General features: G+C 37.7%; 1 protein-coding gene across 2 annotated transcripts in view; it reads left to right on the top strand.

The window, feature by feature from the left end:
- The window catches only part of ptp4a2b (protein tyrosine phosphatase 4A2b), an 83756-nt gene that overhangs the window by 45164 nt on the left and 19459 nt on the right, over positions 1–19133 (top strand). For both annotated transcript variants that reach the window (XM_028818409.2, XM_028818410.2), the window contains exons 3-4: positions 4004–4096; positions 14542–14672. In XM_028818409.2, coding sequence (XP_028674242.1) covers positions 4004–4096; positions 14542–14672 — 224 coding nt within the window. The remainder of the gene's footprint in view (positions 1–4003; positions 4097–14541; positions 14673–19133) is intronic.

Here is a 19133-nt window from a genome sequence, read left to right as displayed (position 1 = left end):
CAAAGTTGAAGTCAATTGTTCTCTCGTTCGCTAGCTAACTCGGAGCTGGCGAGTGAGTGAGGAAGGCCCCTCCCCTCGGCCCGCTGCCTTTTTCTCGGATTCGCACAAATAAATCGGTACCGCAAGCGAACTATGATACATAGCGAAATGAGAGAAGTCTCAAAATCAACCGGAATGTTCAAGCAAATTATAGAAAAAAACCCGATCTAAATCCGTTAAGTAGTTCTCTTGTGAAAAGCGGACAGACAGACATTGGATTTTATATATTATATATTAGTAAACTTTCAAAATAATGTGCAGTTAACGTCTCAACAGCATTCTCATCATTTCTGGAGCTTAGTAGAACCAGATAACTATAAGAATCTTCACCAAGCAGCTCTGAAAATGTCTGCTTTGTTTGGGTCTGCATACCTCTGCGAGTCTGCCATTTCTGACATGAATGTCATGAAATCAAAGTTCAGAACAAGACCGACAGATAAACATTTATATGACTCCATAAAAGTGAACCTAAGTGGCTACACTCTACCATACACCTTTCTTGTTGACTCCATGCAGTGCCAGTCATCTGACTAACTAAATAACACTTCACACATGCAGCTGAACATGTGAATACTCTTGTGAAGTGAATCAGTGATATGTAACAAAATGACAAATGAATAAGTAATATCTGTATTTGTAATTGCATTTTGTTTTGTTTTAACATCATTCATGTTTTAATTCAATAGTGTACAAAATGCACTTGCAGGTGAACTAAATATTTTTTGTGATGTTTTAATGCAAAATGTGAGTTGTGAACACCAACAGTTTGTAAATGTTCAGGCAAAACAAGCTTATTCAGTTTGTTTGGGTTGAAATAAGCTATGAGAATAAACGTTAGAAAACATGAGGAGCTCTCGGCCATTTTCATTTAGTAAAAGTATGTCTCGGGGGTGAAGGTTGGAGACCCCTGATTTAAACATTCTAGGATAATATTGTTCATTCACTTTATTTTACTTAGTATTGAATTTTTTTTTTTGAAGTTACCATACAAAAATATATTGTTAGCAAAACATTGCAGATAATAAGTATTTTGAGTATTTTGATCTTCATCTAAAAAATATGAATATGTCATTATTTTAGCATGAAGGTAGTCATATTGTAATAACATTCTTCAAACTCTAAAAAACAGATCATGGTCAAGGGGAGATGAAAGTGTGTTCTGGCCGCACTGGACTCAATGCAAGAAACAATCGTTATTAGTTGCCTAGTGATGCACACACCCATACTTGTACTCAAAAATTGGATTAGGTTTAGCCTTGCCCAGTTACCTTAGCCTGTATGTCGTTGGGGACGTGGGCAAAAAAAAAAAAAACATACAGCCATGGGGAGACTGACTGTACCAAGGTTATTATAGTTTGCCTTTTTATTAGTTTTTCTTCCTATATTTTTTCTGACCTTACTTGGAAATTCAGTTTAGTTTTAGTTTTCCTACATCTTTTTAGTTTTAATTTAATTTTTATTTTACAAAGACACACATATATATATATATATATATATATATATACATACATACATACATACATACATATATATATATAAAAAAATATAAAATTGTGGGATATGGTAGGCTATTCATCCCGGCCAATACCCCCAGGCCGCTAGATGGAGCCCTCCTTGCAACGTGGAGATGCCCTGAATTCCAGCAGGGCATCATGGACTATGGAGTTTTAATACACAGCCCTGCAGGATAATGTCGGGGACGCAGCAGGGAGAAGCAGATATGTTTATTTTCCATACAGCCTGGAAGTAGATCCCAGTCACATGGTTGGAAGAAATAAAGTGCTTCCGGGCTGATGAAGAAAAGGAGTTTTTATCTGACCCGGAAGTGTTAACAGTCACATGGACAGAGAAAGAAACACTTCTGGGTCAAGGACTAAAAAAGGACTGTGGGAGATCCCAGACGTTGAGCTGAGCTGGGTGGAAGGGTGGCAACGCGTCTGGGAGTGTGGAGGATTGTTTATTATTGTAGTATTATATGAGTATTGTGGAGAGGAGGATGCTTTGTGCATGTTATTATTATAATAAAGTCAATTATTGGACTTTTACCTGGTGTCTGGCGTGGTGTCCGAGGGTTCAAGGGGGCGATAGTGCCCCCTATCTGTTACAATATATAATATACTGTTTATGCTGTTTCTCTGCAGTGCACATAAACAGTTAAAGTATATCACTGAAATTTAGCAATCTCCCACCACTCTTATCTCATCCTTAAAATAATTTTTGATACTAACTCGCACATATCAAAGATATACATATTTAGTTAATCACCTACTTTAAACTGTCTTGAATAATTGAGAGAGTGTGTGTATGTGTATGTATAGTGGCAAGAAAAGTATGTGAACTCTTGAAATAACTTCATTTATGTATAAATTTGTATTAAATTATGGCCTGATCTTCATCTAAGTTTCAATAATGAACAAAAGCAATCTGCTTTAACTAATTACACACAAACTTTTATATTTTTCTTGTGCATATTGAATTCTCAAACTTTCAGTGTAAGTTGAAAAAAGTATGTCAACCCCTAGCCTAGTGACTTCAATAAAAGCTAATAGGAGTCAGGAGTTAGAAAACCTGTAGCTCAAGCAGTAAAACTAAATTGGGGATTTGGTTTAGATCTACTTTGATTTATGAAAAAAGACTTGCACTTTGAGTTTGCTATTCACAAGAAGTATCCACTAATGTGAAGTGTGCATTGTGAAAAAGAGCTCAAAGAAGATGTACAACCAAATTTTTTTTTTTGCATAAAGCAGAGAAGGTTCCAAAGTAATTTCTAAGAGTTTATATGTTCATCAGTCCACCATTAGTGATATTTTGTATAAATGGAGATGGTTTAGTGCCTTAGCTACTCTTCTAGAAGATGACTCAAAATGTGCAGTGACGTGAAAAAAGAACCCAACAGTAAAAGCTAAAGGCCTGTAGTAATCATTGTATCAGATTAATATCTCTGTTGATAAGTCCACGATATGCAAAGCATTAATAGGCTTAGTGTCCATGGCGGGACACCAAAGAGGAAACTCTTGCTTTCCAAAAAAAAAACATGAAACAACAGCATGCAAACATCCCAACAGTTTAGTGTGGTGAAGGGATGCTTTGGCGTTGCTGGCCCTGGAAAACTTGCCATCTTTGAGGAGAAAATGAATTTGCAGGTTTATCAAGGTATCTTACAGGATAATATCAGGGTGGCTATTTGCCAGCTGAAGCTCAGTCGAAGTTAAGTGATGCCCCAGAGCATAAACATTGAAGTAAATCTAAAACAGAATGGCTAAAAAAATATAAATAAGCCTTTTGGTGTGGCCCAGCCAGATCCCAAAATTTACTCAGTCCAGATCCTGTTGAATGACTTTGAGGACCATTCTCACTGGACATCCTAAAAGTATAGCTGAGCTGAAGCAGTTCTGTCAGGAAGAATGGTTCAAAATTCCTCCTGTAAGTTGTGCAGATCTGATCTGTAACTATAGGAATTGCTTGCTAGAGGTTATTTCTGTCAAAGAAGATTTGATCAATTATAATCCGAGGTTTCAATTACTTTTTGCACATGATATGAATATTTGATAGGTGTGTTCAGTAAAGACATGAAAGATTATAATTGTGTGTTATTAGCTTAAGTATATTATACTTTTGATTTAAATGAAGATTTGATTACACTTTTAATCTGAAGAAGGGGCCTGAGTTGCCTCGAAAGCTTGCATATTGTAATCTTTTTAGTTAGTCAATAAAAGGTGTAATTTTGCTTGGCTTTTCTCTACATTCATAATGGCTAACACGGTACAACACCCAAGTACTACAGAAAACAAGGTAATTCCAAAGGGTTCACATACTTTTTCTTGCCACTATATGTGACTGTCTGCTGAAATGGATTGCTGTCTCATCCAGGTTTTGTTCATACTTTGCATTTGATCCTGAGCAGACAGTCTTCTACATATATATTCAAAATTACTGTTTTCAATTATTTTCATTTTTGTTGTAGGAACTAAAGAAATATGGAGTGACGACACTGGTCCGTGTTTGTGAAGCTACCTATGACAAAGCACCAGTTGAGAATGAAGGAATTCAGGTCTTGGTAAGCATGTTTTATATTATTGATGTAGTGACTTATTTGTGTGTGTTCAGCAGAAAAATGAAAGAAAATAAATGATGATTTTTTTCATTATCATTATGATGTAAAGCGAAGGCATCAGCCTTTTGATCCTGAAATAAATTTGTCATTAAATTGTAATGACCCACAAAATAAACACAGCTAAATCAAGCAAAGCCTGTTTTTAATGCATTATTGATTGTTAATGAACATCCACATAAAATATTTATGAAAATTAGCTTTAATTAAATTGGATTTGAAAATTGGAGTTTTTTATTTTATTAAGTAAGACTCTTAATACTTAAATGTGTTTTTATTTAAAATAAGATTTAGCTTCTGAGTAAATAAGCTGTGTTGCCAAGACTGTAGCTATATACTGTTAGGGTAGAACTGGCATTGCTTTTGACAGGACAAGAAGTGCTGAGAAGCAGGTAATTTAGCTCAACAACATCAGATACAGGTGAAAGTATTTGAGGGGCTAGTGAGAAAGGTAATGTTTCTGGGTTAAGATTGAGATAAATTTAAAAAAGAGATTCTCTTTTGAAACATCAGTTTAAAAAAAATTGAACAGAATAAAAATATATTTTAAGACAGCATTTAATTCCGGGATGCAAATAGATATGCTAATTCAGAGTACTTTGGCAGAAATATGCAAATATACAGCAAGCAAAAAAGTGTTACTTGTTACAGTATGTTTAAGCTTAGATAAGCTAACTAGTGTGTATATGCCTGTAAGGAAATGTGAAATGAGGTCTTTTGGAGACATTAATGTTTAAGCTAATGATAGATAGATAGATAGATAGATAGATAGATAGATAGATAGATAGATAGATAGATAGATAGATAGATGAGGTACAAGTTAAAGTAACTTCAGGCTGACAGAAGAGCAAGACCAAGGGTAAATTCTCAATCATTTTTGGCTGATGTCGGTTTCTAAAAATGGCCATCAAGCCACAGTATTAAACAAAGCACCTGTTGTTGTGACACAATCATATTTTCAGCTGTGGAGAGAGACTGACATGAGGCAGACATGTCTGCTTTCAAAATGGAGGAATGTTGCAGGTTTTTAATATATTTGCTTTGAAGAGGCAAGTACAGAAAACATCATGCTGCCTAAGGAAGAAAGAGCAGTGTCAGCTATGAATTAACAATAATAATAATAATAATATACATTTTATTTATACAAGGCGCCTTTCGGAGAACTCAAGGTCACCGAACAAACAATAAATAAATAAATAATTAAATAAATAAATACATAAAAGACACAATTATAAACAACTTAAAACATCAGAAAATCTAAAAATTAAAACCAAACAAAACCACTGTAATCAGAAGGAAAAAAGATAAAGCCATTTTAAACAGATGCATTGCGTTTTAAGTTTGCATTTGAAGGATGAATATGATTTGATATTTCGGAGCTCCACAGGTAATGAATTCCAGAGCTTGGGAGCAGAACGGCTGAAAGCTCTGCTCCCCATGGTGGTTAGACGGGCGGGAGGGAAGGTCAGATGGGTGGAGGAAGAGGATCTAAGGTTACGGGATGGAATGGCAACATGAAGAAGGTCAGACAGATATGAGGGGCGAGGTTATGAATGGCCTTAAATGTTAATAGCAGAATCTTAAAATCAGTACGAAACTTGATCGGGAGCCAATGAAGCTGCTGCAAGACCGGAGTAATATGGTGAATAGATGAGTGATGATACGTGCTGCAGAATTCTGGACTAACTGAAGCTTATGAAGAGATTTATTAGGGAGACCAAAGAGGAGTGAATTGCAGTAGTCCAGCCGAGAAGTGACAATACTATGAATAATAATGGCAGTGGTATGAGGAGTGAGGGAGGGGCGAATGCGATTAATATTATGTAGGTGGAAGTAAGCAGACCGGGTGATGTTATTAATGTGACATTGGAAAGATAGAGTACTGTCGAGGATGACACCCAGACTCTTGACCTGAGATGATGGGGACCCAACAGAGTTATCAATAATAAGAGAAAGATTATTGGTTTTGGATAATGATGATGCAGCTAGACCAGGCCTGCTTCATTATTGCGCATCTTTTAAGGGAATGCCTTAGTTGGATTAAAAGCAATGGACTCTTTACATTTCATTGACGTTTCTCCTGGTTGTGCTGAGGCAAAGCTTGCCATTTCGGACACTAATTTGAATTGTTCAGGTTGTATCTTTTCTTATGCTTTTAACTTCTAGTATTTAATGCCTGGTTTCTCGGCAAATTAATGCAATCATTATTTATGTTTAAGTTGTTGTCAACATTGTATATGGTGGGGATAGTGCGCTGCTGACCTCGACTCGGGACATTGTGGGTTGGTGGGGAGAGTACTTCGAAGACCTCCTCAATCCCACTAACATGCCTTCCAATGAAGAAGCAGAGCCTGGGGACTTGGAGGTGGGCTTCCCATCTCTGGGACTGAGGTCACCGAGGTGGTCAAAAAACTCTTTGGTGGCAGGGCCCCGGGGGTGGATGAGATACGCCCGGAGTTCCTCAAGGCTCTGGATGTTGTAGGGCTGTCTTGGTTGACACGTCTCTGCAACATTGCATGGACATCAGGAACAGTGCCTCTGGATTGGCAGACCGGGGTGGTGGTCCCCCTCTTTAAGAAGGGGGACTGGAGGGTGTGTTCCAACTACAGAGGGATCACACTCCTCAGCCTCCCTGGAAAAGTCTATTCGGGGGTTCTGGAGAGGAGGGTCCGTCGGATGGATGGATAGATAGATAGATAGATAGATAGATAGATAGATAGATAGATAGATAGATAGATAGATAGATAGATAGATAGATAGATAGATACTTTATTAATCCCAAGGGGAAACAGTGTGGTTTTCGTCCTGGCCGCGGAACAGTGGACCAGCTCTACACCCTTAGCAGAGACCTGGAGGGTGAATGGGAATTCGCCCAACCAGTCTACATGTGTTTTGTGGACTTGGAAAAGGCGTTCGACCGTGTCCCTTGGGGAATCCTCTGGGGGGTGCTCGGGAGTATGGGGTACCGGACCCCCTGATAAGAGCTCTTCGGTCCCTGTACAACCGGTGTCAGAGCTTGGTCCGGATTGCCGGCAGTAAGTCAAACCCATTTCCAGTGAGAGTTGGACTCCGCCAGGCCTGCCCTTTGTCACCGATTCTGTTCATAACTTTTATGGACAGAATTTCTAGGTGCAGCCAGGGTGTTGAGGGGGTTCGGTTTGGTGGACTCAGGATTGGGTCACTGCTTTTGGCAGATGATGTTGTCCTGTTTGCTTCATCAGGCCGTGATCTTCAGCTCTCTCTGGATCGGTTTGCAGCTGAGTGTGAAGTGGCTGGGATGGGAATCAGCACCTCCAAATCCGAGACCATGGTCCTCAGCCAGAAAAGGGTGGAGTGCCCTCTCAGGGTTGGGAGCAAGATCCTGCCTCAAGTGGAGGAGTTCAAGTATCTCAGGGTTTTGTTCACGAGTGAGGGAAGAATGGAGCGTGAGGTCGACAGGTGGATCGGCGTTATTTTATTGCAAAATATTGGCATTCTTGTGGCAAAACTAATTCTCACTGCATTTGCTATCATCACTGATTTTTTTTGTTTGTTTTCTGTTTGTTAGATTCCCAGATAACAGAGTTCAGATTGTTTATTGCTATGTGAACAGATACATTTCTATTATGCATATGCTGTATATGTTTGAAAAATTGTAAACTCTCGGTTAATTCTCAGTTCTTTTTGAAAACTAGTGCTTTTAAACATGCAAAACTTGGTTAATTGTATTTTTTCCTTTTTCTGTGGCCATTTTTAGTCCATGTACTGTGAAATATTTTAGGCACTGCATAAAGTAGTATTTTCTCATAGAATGCTATAAGTAAAATACAGGCGTTTTTTAAATTAAAAGTAATCATGGTTTTTAAAGCGTTTTTTGACTAGAGCCACAACCATACAAAAAGAGGGGGCATGGAGATTGCAGACAAGATTGGTAGCATTTTTAAGTGATATTATTGATAATATAGAGTGTTGTTCAATTCATTTTAATAAAATGGATCAAGTAGGTTTGAGAATGTAAATATGAAAAAAATAAATATCATGGTAGTGATATTTATCTTTTGCATCTTGAGAGATTATGTGGAAACTTTCAAATTAATAGGACATTTCTTGACATTTAGACTAATGTTCTAAAGTTTGGAATCACCCAGACATTTTCGTGTTTTTGATAGAAATATGTACCTTTTTTCATTATCAAGGTACCATTACATTAATTCAACCTGTTCTATTACAATTATAAATGTTTCTGTCATAAGCAGTTAGCCTTTAAACATTAGAAATTAAGGGTGAGTTAAGCGTTTTCCATTAAGAAACTCGAGTGATGGATGCTGAAAGTGAAGCTTTGCAGTCATATGTGACTCCATATTATATTTAAGATGAAGTAAAGGGACATCACACGTAAGGAAATTGAAAAGAACTACGGACAGTTGAGAATTGGACAAAAATGCATGTAATGGAGCTCTTTTTTTGTTGAAGAGCATCTCAGTGACTGTAATTTTTAGTGTCAAGTTTATGCCATGCGTTAAGTAGGGCTCTTGAGATTTGAATGAAACCTGCTTAAACCAGCAGAGTTAGTAAACAGCCAGACAGGGTAAATAAGAAAGAGTCAAGCCACTGTGCTTCCCAGGCATAAAGCCAACTTCTTAGTCTTACTATTTGTATTCTTGTTGTCATTTTAGGGGTCATGCTAACACCTCACGAGTTATAGAAAATGATATATGCACCTTTTGGAATTATAAAAAGGTGAAAAAAGTCAATAGAACTATGCAATTATGCTGCTTTTGAGAATTTGTAAATAGGTTATTTCCAGTTGAACATATTCTTAAATATGTTCCTTAATGCACTTCCTAGGTTAAACCAGGCTGAAAAAAAAGCCACTCAGCTAAATGTTTGTTTTTCCCCTTGTGTCTTTCAAAAACTTAAGGGAACTATAAACTAAACTTGATGGTTCAGCAAAAAGTCTTTCATTGTTTTTCACCTGATCCATTGGTGGATTAAAAAGTCATCGCTAAATGTGGCTACTAGTAGTGCAAGAGGACATAATAAACATGTTTGTTTTGTTTGCAGGGTTCATGGAAATTCAGTGTTTATATTTGCATGGTGACTTTTTACTGCGTTACTGCTTTCAGTATTTTTTTTTGTCTTTTATTTTATATCTAAAATCTATATTTGCCTTATGGGTCACATCAATTAAGTTCCCCCAACACATACCAGATACATTTTAATTAGACTGTACTGGTTATCTATTTTTTTTTCTCTAAAGGTACAGTACTTCAGACTACTAAATCAGAAACAGTTTTAGGATTGTTCTTAAAAATAAAATATAACAAGTTACAGGTGTATAAATGTGTGACATTAGTGTGTCATTGCTTCAGCATTGCTTTTTTTGGGAAGCTGTGTCAAAGCTTGTGTTTGCTATACCAAATAGTAGGGCACCAACTGCACAGGAAATTACATTTGATGATTCTACAAAGTTTAGGGTTTCCTGTTTATATATTAAAACAAGTTCAAAATGAACTTTAAATTGTGGTTCTTGTGGTATTGAAGGAGGTTCTGCTATTACTCAGCAGATTTCTGTCTCTCTATGCACTTTTAAATTTGTGGCAAAAATGTCTGTGCACACATACCTGCTGTTTCAACATATTAATGAACTGAACTCTCCAGGTATCTACTTGGTAAAAAAAAATTATAAAATATGGAAGTTTCATGTACATTATTTGGTGTTCAGTTATCTTAAGTATGATATGTCTTTTGGCTTTTCCTTGAAACAATCCCAAAAATATAGTATGCAGGATTTCTGTGATATTTATTAGTAGTGGCCGTGGACAGGGATGGTCTTTTGTCTTGTACCTTGCTTACCATTACATAAATAATCCTAGACTTGGTTTTCTCCACTTGGCGTTGCATGCTACAAAAGGAGATTTTCAAGACTTCAGAGTACTAACATTTATGTGTTATTTTGCACTCACTGGGAATGGAATGTGAGTTCATAAGTCCCATCTTTCTCGCCCAGGTGTCATGTTGGTATGGTCAGTTATGATATTGTTGCTCCGTTCCAGGAAGCTTCCTTTTGTTTTGCTTTGGCACACAGATACTTTAGCTTCATATGCTAAGCTAAAGTGTTGATTGTCCTCACAGGGTCCCTTTTTGGAATGCAATGTCTAGGTTTTATTTGATTAAGACTGATAAATCACAGGCACCTGACATTCAGAGATGTCTCTCTGATGTACCATTTAAACACTTGCTCAGCAAGTGCGACCCCTTTTACTCTGAAGGGGAGTTTAGTGCTGTGGAAGACCATCGGTAGTTGTGTGTTGGTGCCTCAAGAGTCCAAACCATGCTGATGAAGCAAGTCAGCTGATCATCAGCTGCTTAACAGATTTACTTTTTATGCTAGCAGAAGAGAGTGACTACTGTATGTCTGAAATCGCTAAGACAAACTGCAGTACTGCCCGCAGCCACAAGGCTGGGGTTGGATTTGGCTGCCTCTTGGAGAACTCCCACAGCCACTTGTTCCTCTGGGGGTTCCCCCCAGAGAATCCCTGTCGTCAGTAATCTGTAATCCCATTGGTCCCCAAGGAGATACAACCTGTGTTTTCCCCCATGGAGAACTGTTGAGCAATAGCTTTTACTCAACCTGCCCACAGCAACACATCACAAATCACTCCACAAACCATACACAGTCCTTTCCCATTCAGGACTATTGTGAATCACCACTCTGCATTACCCATAGTTTAGGAACCTAGGCTTTATGTAACAATTAAGGAAATAGAAATGTTGCCTCCTTTCTATAGGAGAGAAAAAGATCAAACTAGCATAGATTTATGTTTTGTGTTGTTCGTTATTGTTCCTTGTCTGTATATACATTTGCATGTGTCAGTCTTTCATTATCCTTGTGTTAAAAGTAAATGGTTTTATTTGGTTATTACCCGGAAGCATCTTTAGGTTATTTGTTGAAAAAGTCTTATTACCACATCAAAACCAAAAGATGAGAGAAAATTAAAGTCAACTCATGTGGACATTTTCATAAATTGTGCACTTCTCTTCATAGTCCTGGTGTTCCATCGATGATTCACTTATTTTTTGCATAACATGATGTAAAATTAAGATTATTTGGTATTGTATTTTGGGCTTTACTGAAGTATGACTATGTGAGCTACTCAGCCTTACAGTTGAGCAATTAGATATTTACCATCCATTCACTCACTGGCTAGGGAAATTCAAAAGTCAAATCCTCATAAACTTGTGTCACCTCATAATACTGCTAAATTTGTTATGTTAAAATACAAGAAATTTGGTAGATGTTTAGTATAAGCAATCAGCAGAACATAAACATTTACACGGGTATGTGAACTTTGTGCCAAATTACACAAATCAAAATTGGGCAAATTTAATTTTCATCTTATTTTTGGTGTATTTTGCTGAGCACTGGAAGGTCATATACACCACACTGCACCTCTAAAATTTCTGCTAGCATGACAAAAAGGTTCAGAAATATATTCCATGCAATATGCTTGGGTAGGTAGCTGGTGCTTAGATGTTGTGCAGTGAGGTTTCAAATGTACAGCATACATTCTCCTGTTTGTTATCAGGGTGCCTTTCTCTCTTTCTCATTCTTACACTCACACTGTGCACTATTTTGCTCTCTCGCTCACTCCCTGCTACAGCAGACGCAAAGTTTGTTTTAAAGCAGTGGCCAATCATTTAGGGCCACTTTAGTATGTTATCCTCCAATTGAAACAGCAACTGTAATCATTTACATCATGGTTTTCTTTTATCCCCACACCAGTTTTCACCAGTCCTACACAATGGTTTTCCTTCTTTCTGGTTACTTCCCATTCTCCCTTTTAATGTGGAAATTAAGGAGTGATTTTTCAGTTTGTACAGGAAACACTTTTCACTACTTAACGTTGAATGGAAATACCTTTTCAAAAGAAAATCCTAGCATAAACATAAAAATGCAGTGCATAATAAATACAGTATTTACACATTAAAAAATGTAGTGCTGTTAACAGAGGTCAATTTCAAAAGTTGATACTGTATTTAAATCCTTCACTGTCAGAAAGACGGGATGCATTGATTACATGGGGAGAAACGTCTGTTGCTGATTTAGTGAACTAGAACTTTAGGCTTTTTACAATTACAGAAGACACATTAAATAGTAAAATTACTATGAATATCCTATTCCATAATGATTGATATATGCTATTACTTGTCAATCTGATATATCTTAATGTTTTACTTGTACACACAAATGCTACTGTTTGATGCAAAAAGTTTAATTATTCCAAGTCTTAACACATATACAAAGTAAAATACTATAGTACTACAGTTACTTTGTTTGACTGAAATGAGTTACACTGCTGAAAATTCACTTTCTTTTAAGGTGTTTAAAAAGTTGTGTGTAAAGTAAAAAATGTTTTTTTCCATAAAACAAACTTTGTGCATTTTTTTGTGACTTTTGCACTCTATTAGGATTAGAATGGTTAAATTTGTACATCCATGTAAGCAGCTTTGAGTCTATTGGCTGATTCACAGGGAAACAACAGAAATATAGGGATGCACCGACACCAGCCTGAATGTAAGTTTCAGTTTTAGTTGATGGAATAGAATAGAATTAGCAGACTTATATGCATTACATATAAACCCATTTTTTGTTGTTAAATTATGTATGATTTATTCCTTTTTCTTAAAGCCTGTTTACAGAAATACTCTATATACTGTGGAGACCAGCCTTGACACAGACAGGCAGACACCGATGGTTTACAGCAGTGGTCCCCAACCTTTTTGACAGCAAGGACCACTTTATTAGATGCAAATTTTTCCACGGACCGGTCGGGGGGGGGGGGGGGGGGGGGGGAGGGGAGTGGGAGGGGGGGGCAGTTTTATACACAATTTACATAACATTTCTATTATTATTAAGTTATTAAGCAGTTCGCATACGTTTGCAACCTGAGATTTTTCTTCTTTTTTTGCATATAACAAAGACATATGCTTTGCATTTGCCATTCCAACAGATTGCACATCACAAACATTAACACTGTTATCGTTTTTTTCGTGTCTGCCGTTTCTATAGGAGGGTGACAATGAGTTAAATTCCAATGGATGTTTTGCAAATGTTGACAAGCAATAAGCAAAAGGTATCACTGAAAACCACAGAAAACAAAAACAGCAAAAAAAAAACAGTACTAGGAAAGTTCGAAGAAAGAATTTTTTTTACAATGTTTCTGTTTGGGGATCGTTGTGCAAACGTGCACATCTGAGCTGCGACCACAGATCTAACTGCTCTGCGGATGATTCATTCAGGCATTTCAAGGTCACTTCGTTGTAATGAAAGCATCTGCTGAATGTACTTAGTAGTAAAGCGATTTCTATAGACTCGTATCATATGGGGAAACTGTCGGGACCGTAACAATACTTTGTTGTAATACTCTCTCACCTTGGTCCCTCTCCTCTCTCTGCGCCGCTGCAAAGCCCCGCCCGCCAAGCGTTCTGAAAAGTCTGAGTGAGTCTTCGTTGCCGGCAGTTCTCTCGCGACCCGGTAGTGGGTCGCGGACCGGTGGTTGGGAACCCCTGGTTTACAGCACCACACATGTTTATTCATATTTACTATATATACAATGTACCGCACACAACCCGGTGCCCCTGCACCACATACCCTCAGTCCGGGCCTCTCAATGTCCAGCCTTCCTTCACCGCCTCCACTCCTGTCCTCCGAGCTTTGTCCTCTTCCAGCTGATGAATGGAGGAAGGCGGCCTCTTTTAAGTCCACCCGGAAGTGCTCCAGGTGCCTCCTGACGCGCTTCCTGCGGCACTTTCTGGTGTGGCGGAAGTGCTGCACGAGTACCCGGAAGCACTCCGGGTGTCCTTGGTTTTCCCTCCACCAGCACCTCCAGGTGTGGCGGAAGTGCTGACATCCAGGGCTTCTCAGGCATCTGGGCGCCCCCTGGCGGTGACCATGGGCCCCTATAGGGTTGAGCTTCCATGCTTTGTTCCCTTGGCCACCATACAAACCAGGGCGGCTGCCCTCTCGTGGTCCGGTGGAGGTGTAGTCCCTCTCCTGGTCCTTCCAGGCGTTGTTGCTGGGTACTGCTCCCTGTCGCCCGCCACAGTACAAATATCTAATTAGACTAAAATAAACAGGAATTTAATCAATACATAAAGAATATAGCAGCTTTGAAATTGACGAAAATTCTTGCATACAGCTTTATTTCTTCTATTATTTATGGTATAAACTATTTGACAATTGATCAGTATTTTTTTTGTTTGTTTCTTTACTGTGTGCTTTTTTATTTTATAAATCATTTAGCTTTGCTATACATTTTCCTTTGATATTTTGACCTCTACAATATGTATTTGTATAGTAGAGATTTCTGTGACATATTGTTTTTTTTTTCCTCCATATTTTGCCATAGGACTGGCCTTTTGATGACGGGGCACCTCCTCCAAATCAAATAGTGGACGACTGGTTAAATCTTTTGAAAGGAAAATTCAGAGAGGAGCCTGGCTGTTGTATTGCTGTGCATTGCGTTGCTGGACTAGGCCGGTGGGTATCAGCAGTTCTGTAAGATGCTTGTGTTAGTTTACTTGTTATAAGTACTTGTTCATCCACTAGTCTGTCTGTCTGTCCTCTGCTTACCTCTCTTATTTACCCAAACACACATTGATTCTACTTTTATGCCATTATGCTATTAAAGTTTATTGTAGTTAACTCCTGTAATAGACAGAATGTATCAGTCTGTACCACCTTTATATAATTCTGAGAACAGAGTTGCAAGAAAAATTTCATTATCAGTTCCATCTGTCAAAGAAAGTGTTTCTCCTACAAGAGTGCTCTGAACAGTCCTTCTTATCCTTTTGAATTACCAACAGTGTGGTAAGAATTTACTTCCTTTGTCCATTAATATTAAGAAGTGTTCTCCTTGGGTATCGCTATTAGCCAAACGCCCAAGAGAAGCATCACTAAACAGGATCAGTTTTCAAGAGTCATTATGCCTTAAATATTGACATTTCAATGTGATATGTTCAGATTTCAATTTCCTCACTGATTTGTTTGTCTCATGGATGTTTTGTACTGTGGCATACTTCATGGTGGATGTGAGGCTGCAGACAACAAACATCACATCTGGCCTGAGCAACCCCAAGAAGCTGACCTTTTTTTTTTTTTTTTTCAGTTGATCAGTTTCTGTGTTTGTAAGTGGTGCTTCCCGTTGCTGGGCTCTTGAAGAGCTTATGGGAATAAGACAGGTTTTCAATGTAGGTTTCCTGCTGTAATTGTATAACTCCACCAGAAGAATTCAGCTGTATGCGAACATAACAAAAATTATGTTCATGTCCAATTTGAAACACAAAGTTTAAATAAGGAAATACAGTTTCTGCAAAGTGTTTTAAACCCCAGTAAAGTCTTCAACATGAGAAGCAAGAACTCCACCTATACTGCCATATTTGTTTAACCAGTACAAAACAGGATCTACTAGAGACATTATTCACCCTGTGCCTTTTATGATTTCTTTCACTTTGTTGTAAAAGTAGATTCGACGCATCTGCAAGTCCATAAACATGCTTTTTTAGTTTCCACAATATTCCCTTACATTTAGCTTCAATTGGAGGCTGAATATAAATCTATCAAGACAGTTCTATTCCTTGCAAGAATGCAACATTTGTTTGTGGAGTGTACATTCCATTGCTTCTGACAAATGACAACCAGAAGCAATTTTAAAGATTGAGAAGAACGTGTTGGTGAATCTTCTGGAAGTTCATCCCTACCAGATTCTTCAAAACCTCTAATCACAAGGCGAGACACTAGATCTGCTGGCGTCTCTTTCAAGGCGCATACCCATCTTGTAGAAACACACTTTTGCTCTAGATCTGGAGTTTCTTCAAAAACTTTGTTTCATTTCCAAATGTAGAGTTACTCATGTCTAGCTGTATCAAAAGACACATCTTTGATCTCAAGTATTTCATTAGGAAGAAAACTGCTCTGCATACTATACTTTAGTTCAATAGTAAGACTATCAACTCTTGATAAATCAGCTAAGTCTATGGTCCCAGCAATCTCGTCAGGCTCAGTGTAGTGCAAATTATGCCAATTTCCATATTTTCCTCTGACTTTTCCTGCTCCTCCAAGAATTTCCGCATTATGTTGGACTCCACTGTGTCTGTCAGCGTATTTGATAATTTGACCTGGTTTCAGTGCAAACTGCCAAGCTTACTGAAGGTCGCTGAACATCTTCTACAATGTCTTCTCATTAACATCCTCTGTTTCCTCATTAACAGTCTCCATGTCACTGTTGATATCCTCTGTTTGGTCTGTTTCATTGTCTTTGTTAACCAAATCATTTAACCCTGTAGAAAATGATTTCTTGAACACCCTCCTTCCTTAATCTTGAGTGATGTACACGTACACAAATACCTCATTGTCTTACAAAGACTACCATCTTGTCCAGTGACAACTCTAGGACCTTTCCATTTTGCACAATCCACTCGTTTATAGTATATTTTGTCTTCAGTCTTCTACTTCTCATCTATAGAGTGCAACTATTTTCGAAGAACTCTGCGTATCTTGTCAAAAAATTCAGCTTCTGCAAATGCTTTATGAGCTACATTCAAAGCTGTAATGTGCTGTCCAACCTAAACACTTACTGTTATTCCTTCAAGGGCTGATGGCTTGTCAGTTAATATAGAAAACAAAGATGGGTTTTGCCCAAACACAAGTTGGAATGGACTGTAGACATGTACATTATGCACAGTATTCTTCGCCATGTTGTACTTCAAACAGTGTTTAATTTGCTGTAAAATATATAGCTCTGTTGTTATTACCAGAACTACACAAGTTTCTATAGTTTATCAGCTGAAGCATGTCCAGACTGCTTGTGAAGCTTTAATATCATTTTTGCTTCTGCTTTTTTATCATATGTTCTGTGACTGTCAAATTTTAATTTTCATGAACTGCTACATGCTTGTCCTTATCAAGGATGTTCATACAATAATGTCCACAAGTGGTCAGTTCAAGCTTAATTTGCTTTTTAAGAAGTACTGCTCTGTCATTTTCAATGTCAAGCACAGCTCCATCTCTCATTAAAGATGTTTTGCTTAAGAGCAAAAGAATATGTTCAGGGATCACTTCTTCTCAATGCTGCATTTACTGTGTTCAATTTTAGCCAGAATTTTAACTTTAACAAAACTATCGAGCTACTTTTCCATAGAAACAGTTTGAGTGCACGCAGTGTCAATTACAGCAACAAAAATCTCAGAATCAGAGGTAGATTCCTTTGAATATAATGTAACGTTACACTGTTCAATGTCATCTGTATTTACATTACCCTGTTAATTTCACTTGTTCACTTTTATGCAGTCTTTAGTCCAATAAAACGTACTCTGACATACAACACACTTAGATCTTATGCTGAACCTGTCAAGTGGATTTGAACCAAGTAATGTCAATTTTGAACAGTTCTGATATTGTGACATATTTTGTTTTTGATCCATAAAATAAGCCACATCGGATTTTATTTGTATCCCGGTGGAAGCACAGGCAACTGCCATTTCTCACTGAAGATGAGTTTTAAGGGCAAAAGTTAATCTTGAGCACGCAGTTAGGGACAACTATTTTGTCTTTAATTTTTAGACAAGCACTATCAAGCAGTTTGAAAGCCAATATGGCATCTAGAAGAGTCATGTCATATTTACACATACGATTATAGTGTTGTTCAAACTTTGTGATGTAGTCTGCCATCAAAACTGAGCCTGCCTGTTTTATATTATCAATGGACGAGTATGCCTCATAAGCATGGCCTTTTCCCTCCTTCAGAAATACCCCATCAAGTATTTGGATTAAGTTATCCATAAGAATGCCCTTTTTAAGTCTTCTGATAATATTAGACAACAAAGGAGATCTTGATATGCCATTTGTATTAAAACGTTAACAGTTTCCCGTTAGAATAGCTTTTGCAAAGACAATTCACTAATCTCAGAGCGAAACATTTGAAAAAGTCGTTTTATTTAATAGAGAGAAAGAAACGAAATTCAATCACGGGCAGTTATACGTCGCGTGGATGCAAATGTAACACTTCACATGAAAATTAAAATCTGTTTAAATTGTACATCTACATCCCCATACACGAGCAGCAGAACTGCGAAGAGGCTAGCGCGTAGAGGTGGCCAGCCCCCTAGTATAATAAAAAAAATAAGTCTTGTTTCATTTTTAAGTTTAAAATAAAAGACTCCTGTGATCATTTTGATATAATAAATGAAGTCAAAACAACTTCATTTTGGACATTTTTAGATTTTTGTATCTGTACTGATAGATACAGTTACCGAAATTGTGTAAATATACAGTACAATTTTCCTTATATCACCCACCCTATACCAACTTTTGCCTTAAAAGCAGCAGTAATTCTAGCATTCTAGCATGCTTTTTTGAAGGTGCTCATATTATAGGTTTTTCCAAGGCTCTTAGAGAACTTTCCAGAGCTGTTTTACTTCCTTCTCTCTCTATAAGTAATCCCAGACTGGCTGGATGAGATAGAGATCAGAGCTTTTGGGGGGCTATACCATCTGTTGCAGGATTCCCTGTTTAGTTTTTTTGTGACTTTGACATTGTGTTTGGGGTCTTTGTCAAGCTATCAGTATGAAGCTGGAATTAATTAGACATTTTTATCATGGTACTGCATGGTGGGTAAGAAACTGTTTGCAGATAATTATCCATGTACTGTCCTCTGCCCCTTTTAGTAAGCAAAATTTTGTTAGTCAAAAATTACAGATTTTGACTCATTACTCCAGACCACCTGCTGCCATTTTATGCACCACAGTCTTTGTGTTTTCATTTGTGGGCTAGGTTGGACAGTACATTTGGTGAATGTCTACCTTGTGTCTTATTGCTATGCTCACTTTTGCCATAGTATAAAATTTGCAGATTAAACCACCACATTTGCTGTAGCCTTTTTTAGTCTGGTTGTCCCTTGCCTAGGTTTATTCGGTAGTTTATGTTAATCACTTTTGTTCAACC

Source organism: Erpetoichthys calabaricus, chromosome 14 (genome assembly GCF_900747795.2).
Source record: "Erpetoichthys calabaricus chromosome 14, fErpCal1.3, whole genome shotgun sequence".
Taxonomy (NCBI): domain Eukaryota; kingdom Metazoa; phylum Chordata; class Cladistia; order Polypteriformes; family Polypteridae; genus Erpetoichthys; species Erpetoichthys calabaricus.
The sequence above is the reverse complement of the archived record's forward strand: the minus strand, read 5'-3'. Positions and strand labels throughout refer to the sequence as shown.